This window comes from Crocodylus siamensis, chromosome 2, assembly GCF_052110815.1.
Source record: "Crocodylus siamensis isolate JL-2025a chromosome 2, ASM5211081v1, whole genome shotgun sequence".
Taxonomy (NCBI): Eukaryota; Metazoa; Chordata; order Crocodylia; family Crocodylidae; genus Crocodylus; species Crocodylus siamensis.
In genome coordinates this window covers 244065729-244082662 of record NC_143396.1, presented here as the reverse complement: position 1 = coordinate 244082662, position 16934 = coordinate 244065729, and the positions used below count along the sequence as shown (strand labels likewise).

Sequence of the window (16934 nt, the reverse complement as noted above, 5' to 3'; positions counted from 1 at the left end):
ACTTGTATATTTCATCTGCTTATATTTTTCCTGACACTTAGTATTGCTTGGTCTTTCTTAATTTCTATCAGTCTCCTCTAGTCTTGTCTATTGTAAGTGACTAAACTGGGTCCAAACTGACTAAAGGATTGGGAAAACATGGTGGACTACAGTTTATTTGTGCCCCTTTGGCTTCCATGATTCTGTGCTATGGGTTGGAGACCTAGACCCATGAAACAGGAAAACATCCTTATACAGAAAGGGACATAACTACGTGTTTACATCACAATGGGATTTTGCCGGGACATAAGCACATGTTTAAACATAGGTAGATCCAGGATTTTATGAAGGAGAATGTGGGAGCTGTGACCAGTCCTAATGCTGCAGGGTGGCTATACCCCCCACTCTCAGCTTTCCCCTGAACAACAGAGTGGTGCCCCCAGGAGCAGCAGCTAAGAACATTTTTGGAGTCCTGAATCGGGTAGAAATCTCCCTCTGCCCACTCTTGGCACATCTTGATGCTCAGTGGAACTAGCCCTTCCCTCTGATTTTTTCCCCTCTCCTGTCCACTACTTCTCTGGATGCCCCTGGAGCTCTCTCTGCCCCAGAACTGCTCCTGCCCTGTTCCACCTGGGCTCCACAGGGACTTGGGCTCTGCCAGGAACAGTGGAAGTATTGGCAATGACAGGCGGGTTCCCTAGCCCCATGCCAACTCTTGGGCAGGCAGGAATATCAAGAGGGTTGGGCACAGAGAAGGAACTTTTTCACCACTGCCACCGGTGGGACAGGAGCAGCTCTTAGAGTTTCCCCTGCCTCTGGGGCAGCTGGAGACAGTGGGAACACAGGCAGCAAATGGGAGAGGGAGCAAAGGGGAGGGGAGGGCAAGGGATAGGAAGCAAGGCTGAGCATAGAGGGGAAGGGAGGGGTAAAATTCTGCCTTGATTCAAGGACTTAAGAAAAATCTCTGGCTTCTGATGCCATACATAGTCTAAGAGGGGACTATGTTACTGCACCCCCCTCTGGCTGTGCCCCTGTGCTTAACTGACTTTCTGACCCAGACCTTAGATTCCAATCTATGCTACTGTGTAGAAAGAGTAAATATCCCTTTCAATAATAGCCAATGTAATTTTTAGTAGTAGTTATCAGTAATATTTTTAATAAAGACTATTAGAAAAAAAGTTAAATGCTATATAATTCATGAAGTATATTCTCAATTAACCCAGGCCAACAAGACTGTTTTATACCTATCTGAGAGCTCTGGTTTTTAGCTGTCATACTCAGTGCTTCAAGTTACAAACACAATTTTCTCCACTCTTCATGAAACATCTTGTAAAGCAATTTACAAGAGCTACTGATTCTGCTGGGCAGGGATATGGTTGGTGCTCACTTACATAGTTCTAGCATGGACCAAATAGTCTGTCATTTCTTTTTTTATGAACCTTAGAACAAAGGATTATAAATATAGCAAATCAAAAAAGAACAATTATAGACATATTTGAAGTATTAGATTCACCTTATGATTTTAATCCAAATCTGAATGATTGCAACAAGGGGTAATAACCTCTTACTTTACTATAATTGCTTTTCAGTTATTTAATTTTAATAGTCAATGTCCATTTTGGATCTATAACCTGAATGAACTCTAATTACTATATACTCTTTATTTTCCTGTGCTAAATGATTATCTCTAAAGTGCAATTTTATGATTAGCAGAGACTGAATTGATAAACTAAGCTAGTGTTGATTTTCCCCTTGGGTGTAAAACAGGTAAATTTATAATGAAAGGATGTTGTGCTTGGATTTCAAATGAAGGTAAAGTCTACTCTGTTGCATAAGTTGCATGTTTAAAACCAACTAATCATTCTCAAATTAAGAGAAGTATATTAAAATTGAACTTAAGAAATGCAGGATTTAAAGATAAATCAAGGATGTTGACTGTTTATGAATATTAATCTTTTTTCCCCAGAAATTAAAAATCTGTGTGCAAACTAAGTAAACATGTTTGTGGATTGTTTACCTGTGCTAGGGTACATTGTTTAAAAACTCAGGTAATATAATACCATGGCAGTCAGAAGAATATATATTGCAATATAAATTATAAACCAAAGTCTAGAAGGATCATATCCTCAGGTGGGGCAGACTCTCGTAACTACAATGAGTTTAATGGAACTCATCTTAAACATGCAGAAGATATTTGGCAACCACAGGTTTTCAAAATGTCTCATATGAAAAATAGACTATTTTCTTCTCTTTTATCTTAACAAGCATATTATATATTATGGTTGAAAGAATGAATCCTTCCCAAAATTGTTCTTATTTTAAATGTGTACATTTTAGATGAGGCTTAAAATTCTTAAAAATGCTTAAACAGATGGCAGCAAATGAGTTCTGAGAGTTAAGGATATAATCATATCCTATTATGGACTTAATCTGGCAAACATTACCAGTATAAATTAGTGATGCGATTCATCATAGTAAGCTTTTCAGGATCCAGTCATGCATTTGTTTTGAATTCTCTTCTTTTTCATACATAATTCCATGTGCAATTGTGAAGTACCCACCACAGTGTCACTGTTGCATTTAGGTGAAAGAATACATTGAAGTTACTACAGTTGTTGTCTGGTGGCAATAAGTGTCATTAAGTTTATAAAATAAATATAAATTATATTTCTGCTGTTATAAACTCCTAATGTTTGGAATTTCTTCCCAGACCAAAACTTCTCATGCTTATTCTCCGCTTAATGGAAACTTGTAGTTCTAAAGAAGTATGCAGATGTAACGATGACATGGTAGTAACTTATAGCAATACGACTTGATATTGATCCAACTATTACATTTAGCAATAGCATCAAATTCTATTACACCATGTAAAAAATCAAAAGCTAGTGGTTATAAACCTTTTTTTTTTTTAACAACCTTTTTTTATTATAATAGTTATATGCAGTGACCTCTTAAAAAGAGAAACAAAACTATAGCACAATTGCTGCTACTAACCCCATTTCAGGTCTAAAGTTACAGTAATTCAGCTCTGAAGCATGCAACTACATTGTTGCTACAGGAGCATTGTTACAGCTGATATGAGCTCTGAGCAGCAGCTGCTATATCTCTGCTTTAAAAGTAAAGTCGTGTTTGTCTGTAGTGTGTATGTAACAAAAAAGTTATAAGATACTGAAAAAAATTTGAAAAGGCTTATAAGAGTAATGTAATACTAATTTGCTACCTTTATACTTACTTTGACTAGACATTTAGCCATTTACCATATATGATATGTAGTCATATTAAATGGAGAGTCATAGTTAAGTCTTACTGGCTAGGTACAGACATTCAAAAAGCCTAAGGCAGAATTAATATAATTTATGCAGCTTTCTTTAAGTGGCATAGTTTAGTTTGGTAGCAAACAGAACACACACTCACCCTTTGGTGGAGGCAGGGTGTGGGGGGAGATGCAAACTGTGTTCCACCATTTTTAAACCAGTCTGTGTGCTGAACTTCTGTTCTGTTACAGGTATAGAGTGGTTTCTTATTACTTATGTTAGTAAGAGTGTAATGTCTGTACCTGGCCACTGAAACCAGCAGGCAGAACAGTAATTGTGATTTGACTTCTACTTTACCTTAAAAGTCAAGCTGTTTAATGTCATGGCTAAGATGACTTTCATGATATTCTATTATGGCTAGCCCAGTTAAAAACAAAACACCTCCCTCGAACACACATGCGTGTTCTGCATCTATCCTAATGGGTGAAAATTAAAATAATGATCTGTGATTACCTTAACAGCCTTAAAAACCAGTACCTTTACATGCAACATAGGCCATGTACAGACATTATGGGTGTGTAGAGAAGTGCTTTGTGCACGTTTTACAGCACTGTAATTTAGAGCACTTTTTATAGCAATGTAAAGTTACAGTACTCTTAAACATGATTGAAGTGCTGTGGTTGGTGGGGGTAGGGCGCTGAGCCTTCCTGCACTTTCCAAGCTAGGCGGCAAGGGGCACTCCACAGCCTCCTGGGGTTTCTCCACTGGTCAGAAGTTTGCCCAGCATACAGAAGGTATTTAAAAGCACTGTAGGTTGGTATGGTGCTGTAAAATACTGCACTTCAGATTTAATACCTCATTTAACAAGGGTTAATTTAAAGCACTGTACCCATTTTTAAAGTGCTGTAAAGCTGTGCACTTCTGTTAAGTCATGGCAATAAAGTACTTTAAATGGTGAAAAAAATTTCTTTACACTCCTATGTTTTTACCTGGAGATTTGCTGCTCTCCTAATAGAAACTAAGAGCATACAAGTGTTCATTCAGTTTCTCCCCCAGGAAACATGTTCCCTTCAAGAGAAGATCTTTTAAGTTAAGTTAACAGCTGAAAGATCTCCCTTGGGAAAGAAGCTCTCTTTTAAAAATGAATACCTGTATGGCTTCTGTCCTGGCCTGGTTTGGGAGGGGAGGAGTTACCCTGTGTCCTGCCTTTTCACCAAACCACAGACTGACAGGCTTGGGGTCTAACCCGCTACTCCCCCTCCCTCCTCGATGACCTTGACAGGAGATGGCAATGAGCTCCATCTCTTCCCCCAGATCAGAAACTGTCTTGTCTGTAGAACAGGTTGGGGGCTTTAACACAATGCCCCCTCCACTATGACATTATAAACTCAGATGGGACAGAGGAGGCTGCTCCCTGCCTATACCCCAAATGAAGGATCCCTGGTCTATGGAAAGTGCAAGGAGTCCTTCCCTGCCATGGATCATGAACCTAATGTTCCTCATGCTTTCCCCAAACTGATAATGTTATGTTTGTCCCAGGGCCTTCAGTAAATGACTGCAGCCACAGCAGGAAGGAGCACTGCCAACCTGGCAAGCACAAAATATATTGGAAACAAAGTAAAACTTTGCCAGCATTGGCATTAGCAGGTTAAGCAGAAAGTAACTTTAGGTTTACATATGCAGATTCAACACATGCATGCATCTCACAGGGATCAATCACTCCAGTCTGGTAAAGGTATGGAAAGCAAGGGAAATTTTCCACTGCTAAAAATGAATGCCTGTTCATGGCCACAGAGTATCACAGGTCCAAAGGGGACTTTCCATTTTTTTGGTTGCATGGTAAAATATCTTCCAAATGTGAAATTAAAAAAAAAAATCGTTTTTCTGTTGAAGACAGTAAATATAGAACAAGGAACAATGATCTCAAGTTGCATCAAAGGAAGTTTAGGTTAGGTATTAGGAAGAGTTATCACTAGGAGGGTAGTAAAATACTGGAACAGACAGACAGATTGTGGAATTTCTATCCTTGGAGTTGAAGACCCAGCTGGAAAAAGCTTTGGCTGGGATGGTCCTGCCTTGATCAGGGAGTTGTACTAGATGACCTCCTGAGATCCCTTCCAACCCTAATTTTCTATGATTTTAGTGTTAACACAGTGTCCCACTCACCCACCCATCGTTACGCTACTTGCTTAGGGACACTTTCTTAGGAAGGAGATGTGGGTTAAAACCTTCTCTGGATGAGTGAGGCATAAACCCCAAGGCATTTATACACACACATTTGTCTGGTCCAATACACCAGACATCTAGTGCATCAGAGCAGACTTGATTAATCACTTCTGCTCCACATGAGAGCTGATGCACCCAGTGCTGCATCACATGCATTTGTATAAACAACAAAATGCATGTCAGTGCCAAGAAGATGGGAGAGGTGCACTTTTGAACTAAAACACCTTTGATGAGTTTTAGTTCAAAAGCACACTGTCACCATTTTCTCAGTGGTGATGCAAGTGTACTTACACAAGTGTATGCACCGCAGCACTGGGTACTTTTAGAAGCTCCACTTGATTCTATTGAGCAAAAGGTAGGTGTCATGGGATGGAGTCCTTAAGGAGGGCCATGTTACCCTTAGGGCCCCTCAACTGTGCCAATTCAGCCCACTGAGCACCCTCTATTCTCGCCTGCCACGTCTTGCTGGAATAATTGGTATAGGGAGGCTGCCTTTGAGCCTACCTAAGTATGGTTGTGATGGATTTCCCTGAACCCCTTGGGTCCCAGACCCCTCATGGATCCCGTTTCAAAACAGATGTCCGGGGACACCCCAGCCTTATGGGCTATATGCGTGTATCCAACTGCCCCTTTACCATGCCCCAAGTCTCACGGATGGTACTGGCATTGTCTCGCCTAGGCCTCGCTGTAATTGGCTCCCTTATCCTCTCTCCCTGGGCTCTCCACAGCTCTGTCTTGCTCTGCTCCCTCTCTGGTGCCAGGGTCTGTGCACCCCAAATGCTGTGCCCTCTCTGGTGCTGGGGTTCTGCGCACTCCAAATACAATTCTGTGCCCCTCTGGCACCAGGGCCTCTGTGTCCAAAATAAAATGTTGTGCCCTCTCTGGTGCCGGGTTCTATGCATCCCAAATACAATGCCGCGCCCTCTCTGGTGCTGGGGTCTATGCACCCCAAAGTGCTGTGCCCTCTCTGGTTTCATAGTTTGTAGGGTCGGAAGGGACCTGAGCATATCATCAAGTCCAACCCCCTGCCTTGGCAGGAAAAAGTGCTGGGGTCAAACAGCCCCAGCAAGGTGTTCGTCTAGCCTTGTCTTAAAGACCCCCAGAGTAGGAGCCAGCACCACTTCTCTTGGAATTTGGTTCCAGAAGGGAGTTCCCCAGCCTGTAGGTGTGCTGCTGGTTCTTCCTCCACAGGTGCATCACCTTGCACTTGTCAGTGTTGAAACCCATCCTGTTCTCATCTGCCCATCCCTGTAAACTGTCTAGGTCTGATTGCAGCCTATTCCTCCCGTCTAGTGTGCCCACATCCTCCCACATCTTGGTGTTGTCAGCAAATTTGAACAGGGTGCTTTTTACCCCATCATCCAAGTCACTGGTGAAGATGTTGAACAGTGCAGGCCCGAGGACTGACCACTGTGGAACTCCACTGCCCACATCCCTCCAGGTTGAAAATGACCCATCCACTACCACTTTCTGGGTGCAGCCCTCCAGCCAGTTAGTGACCCATTTAACTGTGTAGCATAGAACTTCCTCTATGGCCCTTAAATATCTCATGGAGCCCTATTAGCCCTGGGTGCAGCATATTAAACAGTTGCTGCATCACTGGGTACTTCCTCCCTGGAGACTTCTTCCCCTCTGGCTGCTAGCAGGGAACTGCCCCCCTTAGGCCCCATCCTGGGGTTTATATGGACCCAAGGCCTTGACCCTTCCAGTCAGTTGACCATGTGCAGGTGCAGGCTATTTTGCTCTCTGGCTTGTTGCTCTTGTAACCTGCACCTGGGCTTCTGCCTCTCTCTTTGGGCTTTCTCACCAGGCAGTTTCTGCCCTTCCACCTTAGTGCCCCTGCAACAGTAGGGTCTCTTCATCTTTCCTTTACTTGACAGTGAAATCAGCTTTAAGTTAGATACATTGGTTCAGGGTGACATTACCTTCTGAGTGAGTTGGATCCTGTAACAGGTTGCCAACTAGCCTGGCTCAAATCAGTCCTTGAGCCCTTTAATCTGGTCACAGCAACAGTCTCTCTCTGGGCTCAGAAGTACAAACTGTAATGCCCTGGGTTCCTCTGCTTCCCAGGGGTCACACAGAAGCAAACAATCCAACTGAACACACCTGTAGCATGCACAGCAACACAAGCCTCAAAGCCCGAGGTTAGTCTACACCACAGGCTCAGTTGCTATTACAACACAATTCTAAAATAAACACTCCCATCCAGGGTGAGTTCTCACTTTCTAGTCTTTCTTTGAGGAGTCTTCTCACTCCATGCTAACATCCCTCCCTCCTCCACACTTTCTTTTCCTGTCTCCCTTTATATCTGAGTCCACTTCCCCTCATTACTGATTAACTGAGCCAGCTGTGGCCCCTTAGGTGTGTGACCTGTTACCAGCTGGCTAATTACTACAGGATGCCAGTCTGCATGTCAGTAGCATATCTTCCTTTAACTGAATAACTGAAATTAAGTCAATCACCCAATAAGTTAGGACAGATTCATCAAGACAATTAGAGATGATAGGAAGCATTGATCATAAATTTTGCTATGTGAGACTGTGTTAGCAAGGAATCCAAAATGACTTAGAAACTATAGACTGATGTAGTCAAGGATCAGCATATATTTTCAAACTAAGGAGATCCAACTGTCAACTCTTCAAAATGTTTTCCCTTTTTGCATCATCACCACTTCCTTGCTCAGGTTCAAGTCCATTCAGCTGTTTCACAACTAACTGATCTCATCTAAGCATGAGGTAATCTTGGAGTAAGGAAATAATGTGATGAGGGATTAATACAGCCATGTGTCATCTTTATATGGCTGTTTCTTGAGGCCACATCATCTGACCAGTTTACCCATCAGCTATATGAAGATGCTGAAAAGAACTGGAGAGAGAATTAATCTTTCTAGGACTCCACAAGTCAGTGGTCAGTTGATGGAGATGCAGGTTCCATACTTTACTAATAGATGACTGGAATACGCCATGAAGTATTTAAGAATTTGTGGCTAGGTTTTCTTTATGGTGAGTACTCGAGGTGCAAGAAAAATGAAATATTTTAAAAAGTATTTTTAGGTACACGGAAAAGCATTAGGATTTGATTGTGCATTGTATAATCCCCACTGAAGTCTGAAGAAGCTAGCTGTAAGAAACATCTTACAGTGAATTCCTGACTGTAGATGCAAATTCATCTTCAGTTCAAGCCAAAGTCAACTTTAAGGATTCATTTAAGTGACATAAAACCCATTTTGATTAGTTTGGTTTCTTAATATATCAAAGCCAACGTTGATTTAACAGTGGAGTTGGCCACTTTAATTTGAAAAACACAAGAGCAATAACACTCTAAAAATGTTTTTCTTAGGTGATCTAAACCTCAGCTGTATAAAATATAGCTGAATAATTTTTTATTGGCTGACTATAGCCAATGTTAAATAATTGTAGAGTTATTTTAATGTTGAATCAAGATGTCCTAACCTCTTAGAGTTTCTATATGAAGAATAACATTTCATCTGGAATATTAAGTAATTTTTTTACATAGTTTTTAGGAAAAATTGAGATGTGAATATTCTCAGAAAAACAAAATAACATCACAATTTTCAGGGTTTTCTTACTCTAATAAATTTCTAAACTGTTTGGATTTTGTAAATTAGAAAAGGATTTAAAATAATTATACCAAGTCATTTGATCCCATTTTTGTAATGATATCAAGTGATTTCTGATGAAAACGTATTCCTTGGTTCCATGTAGACATAACCAATACAGGTTTTCCACAGACAACCCTAGAAGTATTTTTCAATGTTACACCCTCTTACTAGAAATGAATCTAGTATAGCTCTCCTTTATTATAGCCATCTATAATGACTGTAAGACCTCTTCTTGATTTTTGGTTTCAGGAATAGGAATGGGGGCAGGATTTTTGGTTCTCAAGGATTTATTTGAACTATGCCATTTGGAAAACTGAACGTGATATTATGGCGAAGTGGGTTTCCCCCAGGCCAGCTGTCGCCGGCCTCACACCTGTCTCGCCCGCCACAACTTGTTGGAAAATTATTTAAATTGTTAAATAAGGCGGGAGGCTGCCCATTTTGTGCCCTGATGCCAGGGGGCACTATCTGCGGCTCCGTTCCTCCCTACACTGCAGCCCAAGTTTTGCAGATGGCATTCAGATGTTAATAGTCACACCAGTCCCATATTAGGCTCCAGAATCCTCCTGGCAGGGTCCTTCTTTGATCCTTCCATTCAGGAAGCTTACGTTGCCTTCATTTGGGCTGCTGAGCTCCTTGTAGCTAGCTACCCTTTTGGGTGTGGTCCCCCACTCGGGACCTTCAGCCAGACACAGGCCCTGGCCTCACCTCCAAGGCCAGGCGGGGTCCCAGGCCCACGACTCCGGGTGCCCCTTGCAATGGGTGCCTGGCCCTTTTGACCTTCTTGGTCCTAGTCCCAGCATAGACCATTTGAGGGTCCTGGCCTCACTAGCCCCACCTTTTCTGTTGGTCCACCTTTTTAGATGTGGGGAGCTGGGGTACCTCACACTATGACTGGTGCCCCAGGGTCTCACAGGGGACTCTAACCCCGCCCCCCCCGGGCAGCAGGTCATGATGCTACTTCAGTTCTTACATTCGGCCTCCCAGCACTGGAGGATTTACTGGGGTCAGGACTTGCCTCTCTCAGTGTGGGGCTGAGCCCCTTTCACTCGGCCTCTGGCCCAAACCTCAGCCTCAGGCATCCAAAGACTTACCTGAGCCTACTCCCCTTGCTTGGGTTTCCACATCACCCCCCTCACTTGGGGCTCCAGAGCTCCACCCCTTCCTTGGGGCTACCCCCTCACTGGGGCTTCATAGCTGTACCCCCTTGCTTGGGGTTACCAGATCTCCACCCCTTACTTGAGGCTACCCCCTCTCTGGGGCTCCACAACTCTGCTCCCTCACTTGGGCTACAGATCATGGCCCCCTTCACTGGGGCTACCCCCTCACTGGGATCCTAATTTCCACTCCCCTTACTTGGGGCTCCTGACCACCCCCTCACTCAGGGCCATGGGGGTTTGCTCCCCAGTGGGCTCAGGTGGCCATGACCATGCCCATTCCCAACTTTCGCTCTCAGGGTCTCACACCCCCGCAGGGCCCAGGTGGCCACAGCTGTGCCTGGCCCCAACTACCTCTGATGGTATGCAAACCCACCTGAAGGTGAGGGCTAGGGTTAAGGCGCCCATACTCACCTTTCACCACGATGATAACTGGTGTGGTATGTCCTGGGGGCTCCCGCACTACTGAGAGCCCCACCAAGCTGTGCAGTTTTAGGTCATGCCCAGGACCAGACCCCTCCTAACCATCCCTACAGCTCCCCCTTACCTCCAGATAATAGCAGCAGCCAGGCAATGTTGTTGCTTGCCTGGGCCTCCAGCAGCAAGTGCCCTGTTTATATGTGCAGCCCTAGATCCAAAATGGCTGCCTTCATCAGGCACCTGCCGGCTGCTAGCTTCAGGCTCTTAAAGTGGCAGGCACCTACAGTGCCCTGCCACAGATAGATATAATCTGTTTTCTATAGGTCTTGTCTCCATAGCCTCTGTAAATGAAATACCTAATTAGTTAGGTCACAGTTACCTTAATTAGTTACATATTTTACTATGGCACTGCCTTTTGTATACACTCAAACCAAGCATCCAAAGATGTTTTTGGCTGAATTTTTACTTGCATAACTTAAATCTATATGCACCATTTTGTTCATACTTCCAGGGCTTTGTCTTTTGTGCAATTGCTCTGTGTTTATATTTTTACAATATTATTTACAATCCTTTCCCTGATCCTTCAGGTATTCACTCCCACATTTGCAGGAAGGCCAGCACAGCTCTGATTCAAATAAAAGTCAGCAAAAGTCTTAGCAGTGACTTTCTTAAGCCAAAACTTCTTAAGAGACAGTAGCTATCTATTCTATTGTTTAAGCCAGTCTCAAAATAACTTAACTATTACAGCTATTTCAATAACTGAGTGGTAAAAGTTGCAGGACTGGAAAGGTTGGTTTTAAAATTATCTTCAATCAAGATACACTAATTTTGGACCTGTTGGTGAATTTTATATTGAATTATATATTTTTGCAGTTACGTTGATGGGTGTTTATATACTTCCTTTCCAAAAATTATTCTTTCAGAATGGAAGATATTGACAAGAAAAAGATCATGCATGACACTTACTATAAGATAAGTCAAGGTTGTCAAACTCACTGGTGCCCTGGGCCAGATGCAGACTGTGGGGCTTCTTAGAGGCTGAATCTGAACTATGAGCCTCCTGAGGGACCAGATATGGATCCATCTGTGGCGGTGAGGTGACTGGTAGCAGCAGGGCAAGCAGCTTCAGGAAGCCACAGGGATTAATGCAGCCATCTCTCAACCCCTACTGCTAAAACACATCCCCAACAGGGCTCTGTACCCTTGATTTACCCTGCCCCCATTCACCCTGCCTTTGAATTCCAGCCCTAGTAGCCACCTACCAGGTCAGGTAACATGGCTTCATGGTTCAGATCTGGCCTGCAGGCTGTATGTTTGACAAGTTACAGCAAACAATACCACACATAATCTGTAATTTTTTTATCCAGTTTCATTTTATCTGTTTTATCCACAGCTTCAGTGGATATATGCACCATGTCTTAGCATTGATATATCCTATTGTCTAATGCTGGAAGTGTTTTGCAGTATAACCTGAAATGCAATTAAAGTCCTTTCTAATTTATCATTCAATATGCTACTCTTTCTCTATGTTGAGAAACTATTAAAACAGTAGAGACAATGTTTATCATACTGCATCAAAGGGAATCTTAATATATCTAGATGAATATAACAAGTATCACATCTGACCTTTTTGAAAGCTTGTCAGACAATCACACCTCTAAATGTTGATGACGGTGCTTAAAGTAATATAAAATATAAAAAATTCTAGGTAAATATTTTTATATGTAATAAAAATTAAGTTTTATAAAGCCAGAAACTTCAGTTGGTAGGATAAGAAGCACAGAGGCTAGGGACAGACATTACACATAAAGCAGTTTAAGAGATCACAAAATGTTTTAAACCTGTAACAGAGCAGATGTTTAGTGTTCATTAACCAGTTTGAGAATGGCTGAAACCAGTTTGAGATAAACTTGGTTGAATGTAGTATCAGACTTAACTGATTTAAATCAAACCATTATGCAGTGTCCTAAACCCCTTCCTGGTTTAAGTTAAACCAGAGTCCTCCAGCATCCTGGTATGCTCTCTGGGATGGGTTCTCTGCTCCACAGCAGAGCTGGTCCTGCCTGTCTGCTCCCTGGCTGGAGCTTTGGCAGAGGCTACAGACATCTGCCTGGGTTCCTCCTGCTCCACCCCCCCTCCCACATCCCATTACCACTGCCTGCTTTTTTTTGCTGATGGCTGACAAATGCTAACAACTCCCTGTGTAACTTCTTGCTGTGTAACTAAAGCTCTGTTATCAACAGCGAGAGGGGTGGGGAACCCCTCCCTAATCAGAGCATCCTGCTGGATCATGGCCACACCCCCCTCAGCTCAGCACTATGGAAGGGAAAGGAGGGCTGTTTTAGCACTCACACTCCTCCCTGGCTTCTAGCCTAAGCCACTGCAGGCATATGCCTACATTTTTTCAGTTCAGGGGAGATGTCTTTACAGTTACAAACTGGTTTAGCTTAGCCAGATTAGACTAACCTGCAAAGACTGAATCAAGTCAGCCTCAGGCTTTTTGAATGTCTGTCCCTAGCCTGGCTGACTTCACTCTGCAGAACCAGCCCAACCAGAGAATTCAGATGGTCCTTCCATTTATCTTATCCCTTTGTCACAGGCACTGAAGTGCCTGCTCCTAATAAAGGACAGGTGGGGGGGTTGCCAGGGCAACCCCAGAGGTCAGCTGACTGGAAGGGGGCAGGGCCTGGCCCATATAAACAGCCTGGGCTGAGGAAGTGGGCAGTTCCCCTCTGGCAGCTGTGGAAGATAGAGCTCTGTGGGAGTGAGCAGAGCATGAGAAGTCTGAGGACCTGAGTAGCTTAGGAGGAGAATACCAGGCAGAGGAACCCCTGGCCGGGATGGTAATGTTGATGAGCCTGAGGGCTTAGGGTTAGAGTTTGGCCAGGAGGCTTAAGTTTGTGTTGCAGCCGATTGGCTTATGGGTTTTGTTTATTGTTACACCAGAGGACTGGGTGAGGCTGTAGGGGTTGGAGGAGGCCTCAGGGGAGCTCCCCAGTAGTGTGGGGGTTCCTGGCACCAGAGAGGGTGCTGCGTTTTGGGGTTGCATAGACCCCAGCCCCAGTGGGGCAGTGTTGTGTGGGGCAAGGAGCCCAGTGCAGGTGAGTGACCCGGGAAGGTGGGTCTGGGGGCCAGGCATGGCTATGGCCACCTGAGCCCCGAGCGCAGGGAGCATGAGGTACATAGGCCCCAGTGTGGGCGGGAATCACGCGAGCAAGGCCCCAGTGTGGGCGTGGGCATGAGTAAAGCCCCAGGGAGGGTGATTTGGCATTTGGATCAGGATAAGCCCCAGGGAGGGCGATTTGGTATTCGGATTGGGATAAGCCCCAGGGAAGGCGTACTGGAATAAGAAGCCCAGAGAAGGGCAAGCGCACAGGAATAAGAAGGCCCGAGGGAGGGTGCACAGGAATAAGAAGGCCTGAGGGAGGGTGCATAGGACTAAGAAGGCATAGGAATAAAAAGGCCCAAGGGAGGGCGAGCGTATGGGTAGAGGCCCAGAGAAGGCGAGAGTATGGGTAGAAGCCCGAGGGAGGGCGCACAGGAATAAGAAGGCCCGAGGGAGGGCGAGCGTACAGGTAGGGGCCCAGAGAGGGCAAGTGTACGGGGAGAGGCCCTGGAGAGGGCCGCCAAGAGGAGATAATAGACTCAACAACGTCTGGGACAACTGAGAGGCTTGGGGCATGGTATTAGGGGTGGTAGAAGCCATGCGTAGCCCTATGGCGGAAGTACACTGAATCATCAGGAGACGGGGTACCGGCGGAAGTACACAAAAGGGTCCTGTGCAAGAGGGTAAAAGGCAGCCTCCCTTTTATAATATTTTCCAGCAAGACGTGGCGGGCGAGATAATGAGGGTGCGTAGACACCCACTTGACACGGTAGGGGGTGCCAGGAGAGATCGCGGCCGCTTCTGGGCCCCCGCCCTGTGACGCCCTTCTTCCTACCTGCACCCACCTACAAAAATTGCAGAACTAACATGGCATTTGTCACCATCACATTGTTCACTATTCGGTGCCATACCCCTTTTCCCTCCCTTTCAATCACCTCCATCACCTGGTTGTCTTCTCTACATAGATTGTGAGCTCTTCAAGCCACATACAGTCTCCTTCTCTCCGTGTGTACAGTGCTTAGAAAAATGAGGCCCCATTCCTGCTTAGCCCTGAGGTTCAGCAGCAATAAACACAATTAATAAAGTAATGCACATGTGAGGGTTGTGGAAAAAGAAATATGCAGATTGGAAAAATAGCTTTTATAATAGGGCTTCACTAGTGATTAGCTATATTCCAAGCAGTACAATGTAAAGCAAGTATAGATGTTTGATGCAAATTTACAAAAACACACTTTATATTGCTTATCAACCTTTCCTTCCATAAATGATATTCTAAGTGAATAAAAGGTGTATTCATTTGCCAAATGACTAAAGGTATCTTTTATGATAAAATATCACTGAATGATACATATTGATAATAACTTAATTATCTTCATTTCTTGGGGTTTTTTTGGTTTTTTTTTTACAGCTTCTGCCACATTTGAAGACTTTCAAATCCGTCCCCATGCTCTGTTTGTTCACTCATACCGAGCACCAGCTTTCTGTGACCACTGTGGTGAAATGCTTTGGGGCCTTGTGCGTCAAGGACTTAAATGTGAAGGTATGTTATATTAGGATTTATTCTCAAACACAGTAGTGAACTGGAATGAGACTTTTCTGTGTACTGTGTACTTGACAGCAATTGGATATAATGTAGGCACTAGAAGAATTTCAAATTACAGGGATTATAAGAATTTGTCTGACAGTTATTCCTGCAGAAGAAAAAGCAGCTTGACTAATATTCCAAACCGTTTAACCAGCTAGTTAACTTCTTCATATTTGTGTAGCCTTTTTTTAAAAGGAATATTGGATTTAGAGTAGAGAAGTACCAATACATCAGTCCAATATAGGATCAGCAGTGATAGAAAGGTAATTTACTATATTGGAAATCAGCCATATCAGGCCAATAATTTGGCCAGTAAATGGCCCATGCATGCACACAGCCGCAGCACAGTACAGGTGGCAAGGAGCACAGCCCGGAAGCATGGAGTGCTGCCTCCTGCTGATAAATCTGGTGTGGTGGCAGGGGATGGGGGAGAGAAGGAGCTGGGGATGCAGATCAAGGCCCCCATGGTGAGGGAGGCATGGGGCTGGGCAAGTGCTGCCCATCTGGGGTGAGGTGGCTGTGGCACAGAGCCCCAGCTTCTCCAATGGGCTTGGGGAGGGGGGCTTAGCTTCCACCATGGGATGCTGCTCAGCTGGGAACCACTGATCTAGCAGCTTGTCTGGTGGCTCTCGCCACTGCTTCCACTGCTCATCCAAGAGGGCAGGGGGAGGGCCTGTGGCCCCAGATCTGCATGGGGTGGGGTGGGCTGGGCAGAAGTTGTGCTGGGAAAGGGTTATAGGGGGGGCTGCAGCCACAAATTTGCTGTAGCCCCTTCCCAGTGCAGCCCAGCCCTAGTGGGAAGAGCTTGGCTCAGCCCCGGCTCCAGCCCACCCTGCACAGATCCGAGGGCATATGCCACCCCCTGCCTTCCTGGATGAGTAGTGAGAGCAGCAGTGGGAGCCGCTGGATGACCAGGTGAGTGCCGGACAAGCCACTGGACCACCGGCTCCCGGCTGAGAGGCATGCAGTCGCAGGAGCCAGTACCGCCCCTGCACTCGCCAGATAAGCCACAGTACCATCCCGCGCCCACCCCACCACAGCTTGGCAGTGCTTGCCCCAATCCCTCCACCAGTCCCTGCCTCATACCTCCCACACCACAATGGCCTTGATCTGCACCCCCAGCCCCTTTCCCACCACACCAGACTTACCAGCTAGAGGCAGCCAGGCTGGGTATTAGAAATCGGATCAGCATCGGCTGATATGCCTCCTTAAAAATTGGCTATCATTATTAGCTGCAAAAGACTCTATCGGTGCACTCCTAATTTAGAGAGGACTGATAGTGTAAGAAAGACCAAATGACCAGTTATTCATGGATTATTTATGTTTATTCTGTATCTTTATGAAAGTCTTATCTTTCTGTCAGTTAAGTTTGCCTTGGCTTAATTCTTATCTTTCATTATTCTTTTTTTTAAAACCACTGTAATTCAGTTAGTTTCACTGTATTTGCTCTTAATCTGTATTTGTGTAAATTAAGTGTGTAACTGCCTGTTATTCCTTATTTTGTTATGACTGCTCCGACTCTTCCCAGAGCATCCTTCCTGGGTTCTAATTGGAGCCTTGCCAGTGATTGACATATAGTGAATCT

General features: G+C 44.6%; 1 protein-coding gene across 4 annotated transcripts in view; it reads left to right on the top strand.

The window, feature by feature from the left end:
• Positions 1-16934, top strand: part of PRKD1 (protein kinase D1) — a 277704-nt gene that overhangs the window by 188443 nt on the left and 72327 nt on the right. For all 4 annotated transcript variants that reach the window (XR_016440336.1, XM_090033538.1, XM_090033536.1 and 1 more), the window contains exon 3: positions 15173-15304. Coding sequence is in view for 3 of the 4 variants with exons in the window: in XM_090033538.1 (XP_089889664.1) it covers positions 15173-15304 (132 nt within the window). In the remaining variant the exon portion in view is untranslated. The remainder of the gene's footprint in view (positions 1-15172; positions 15305-16934) is intronic.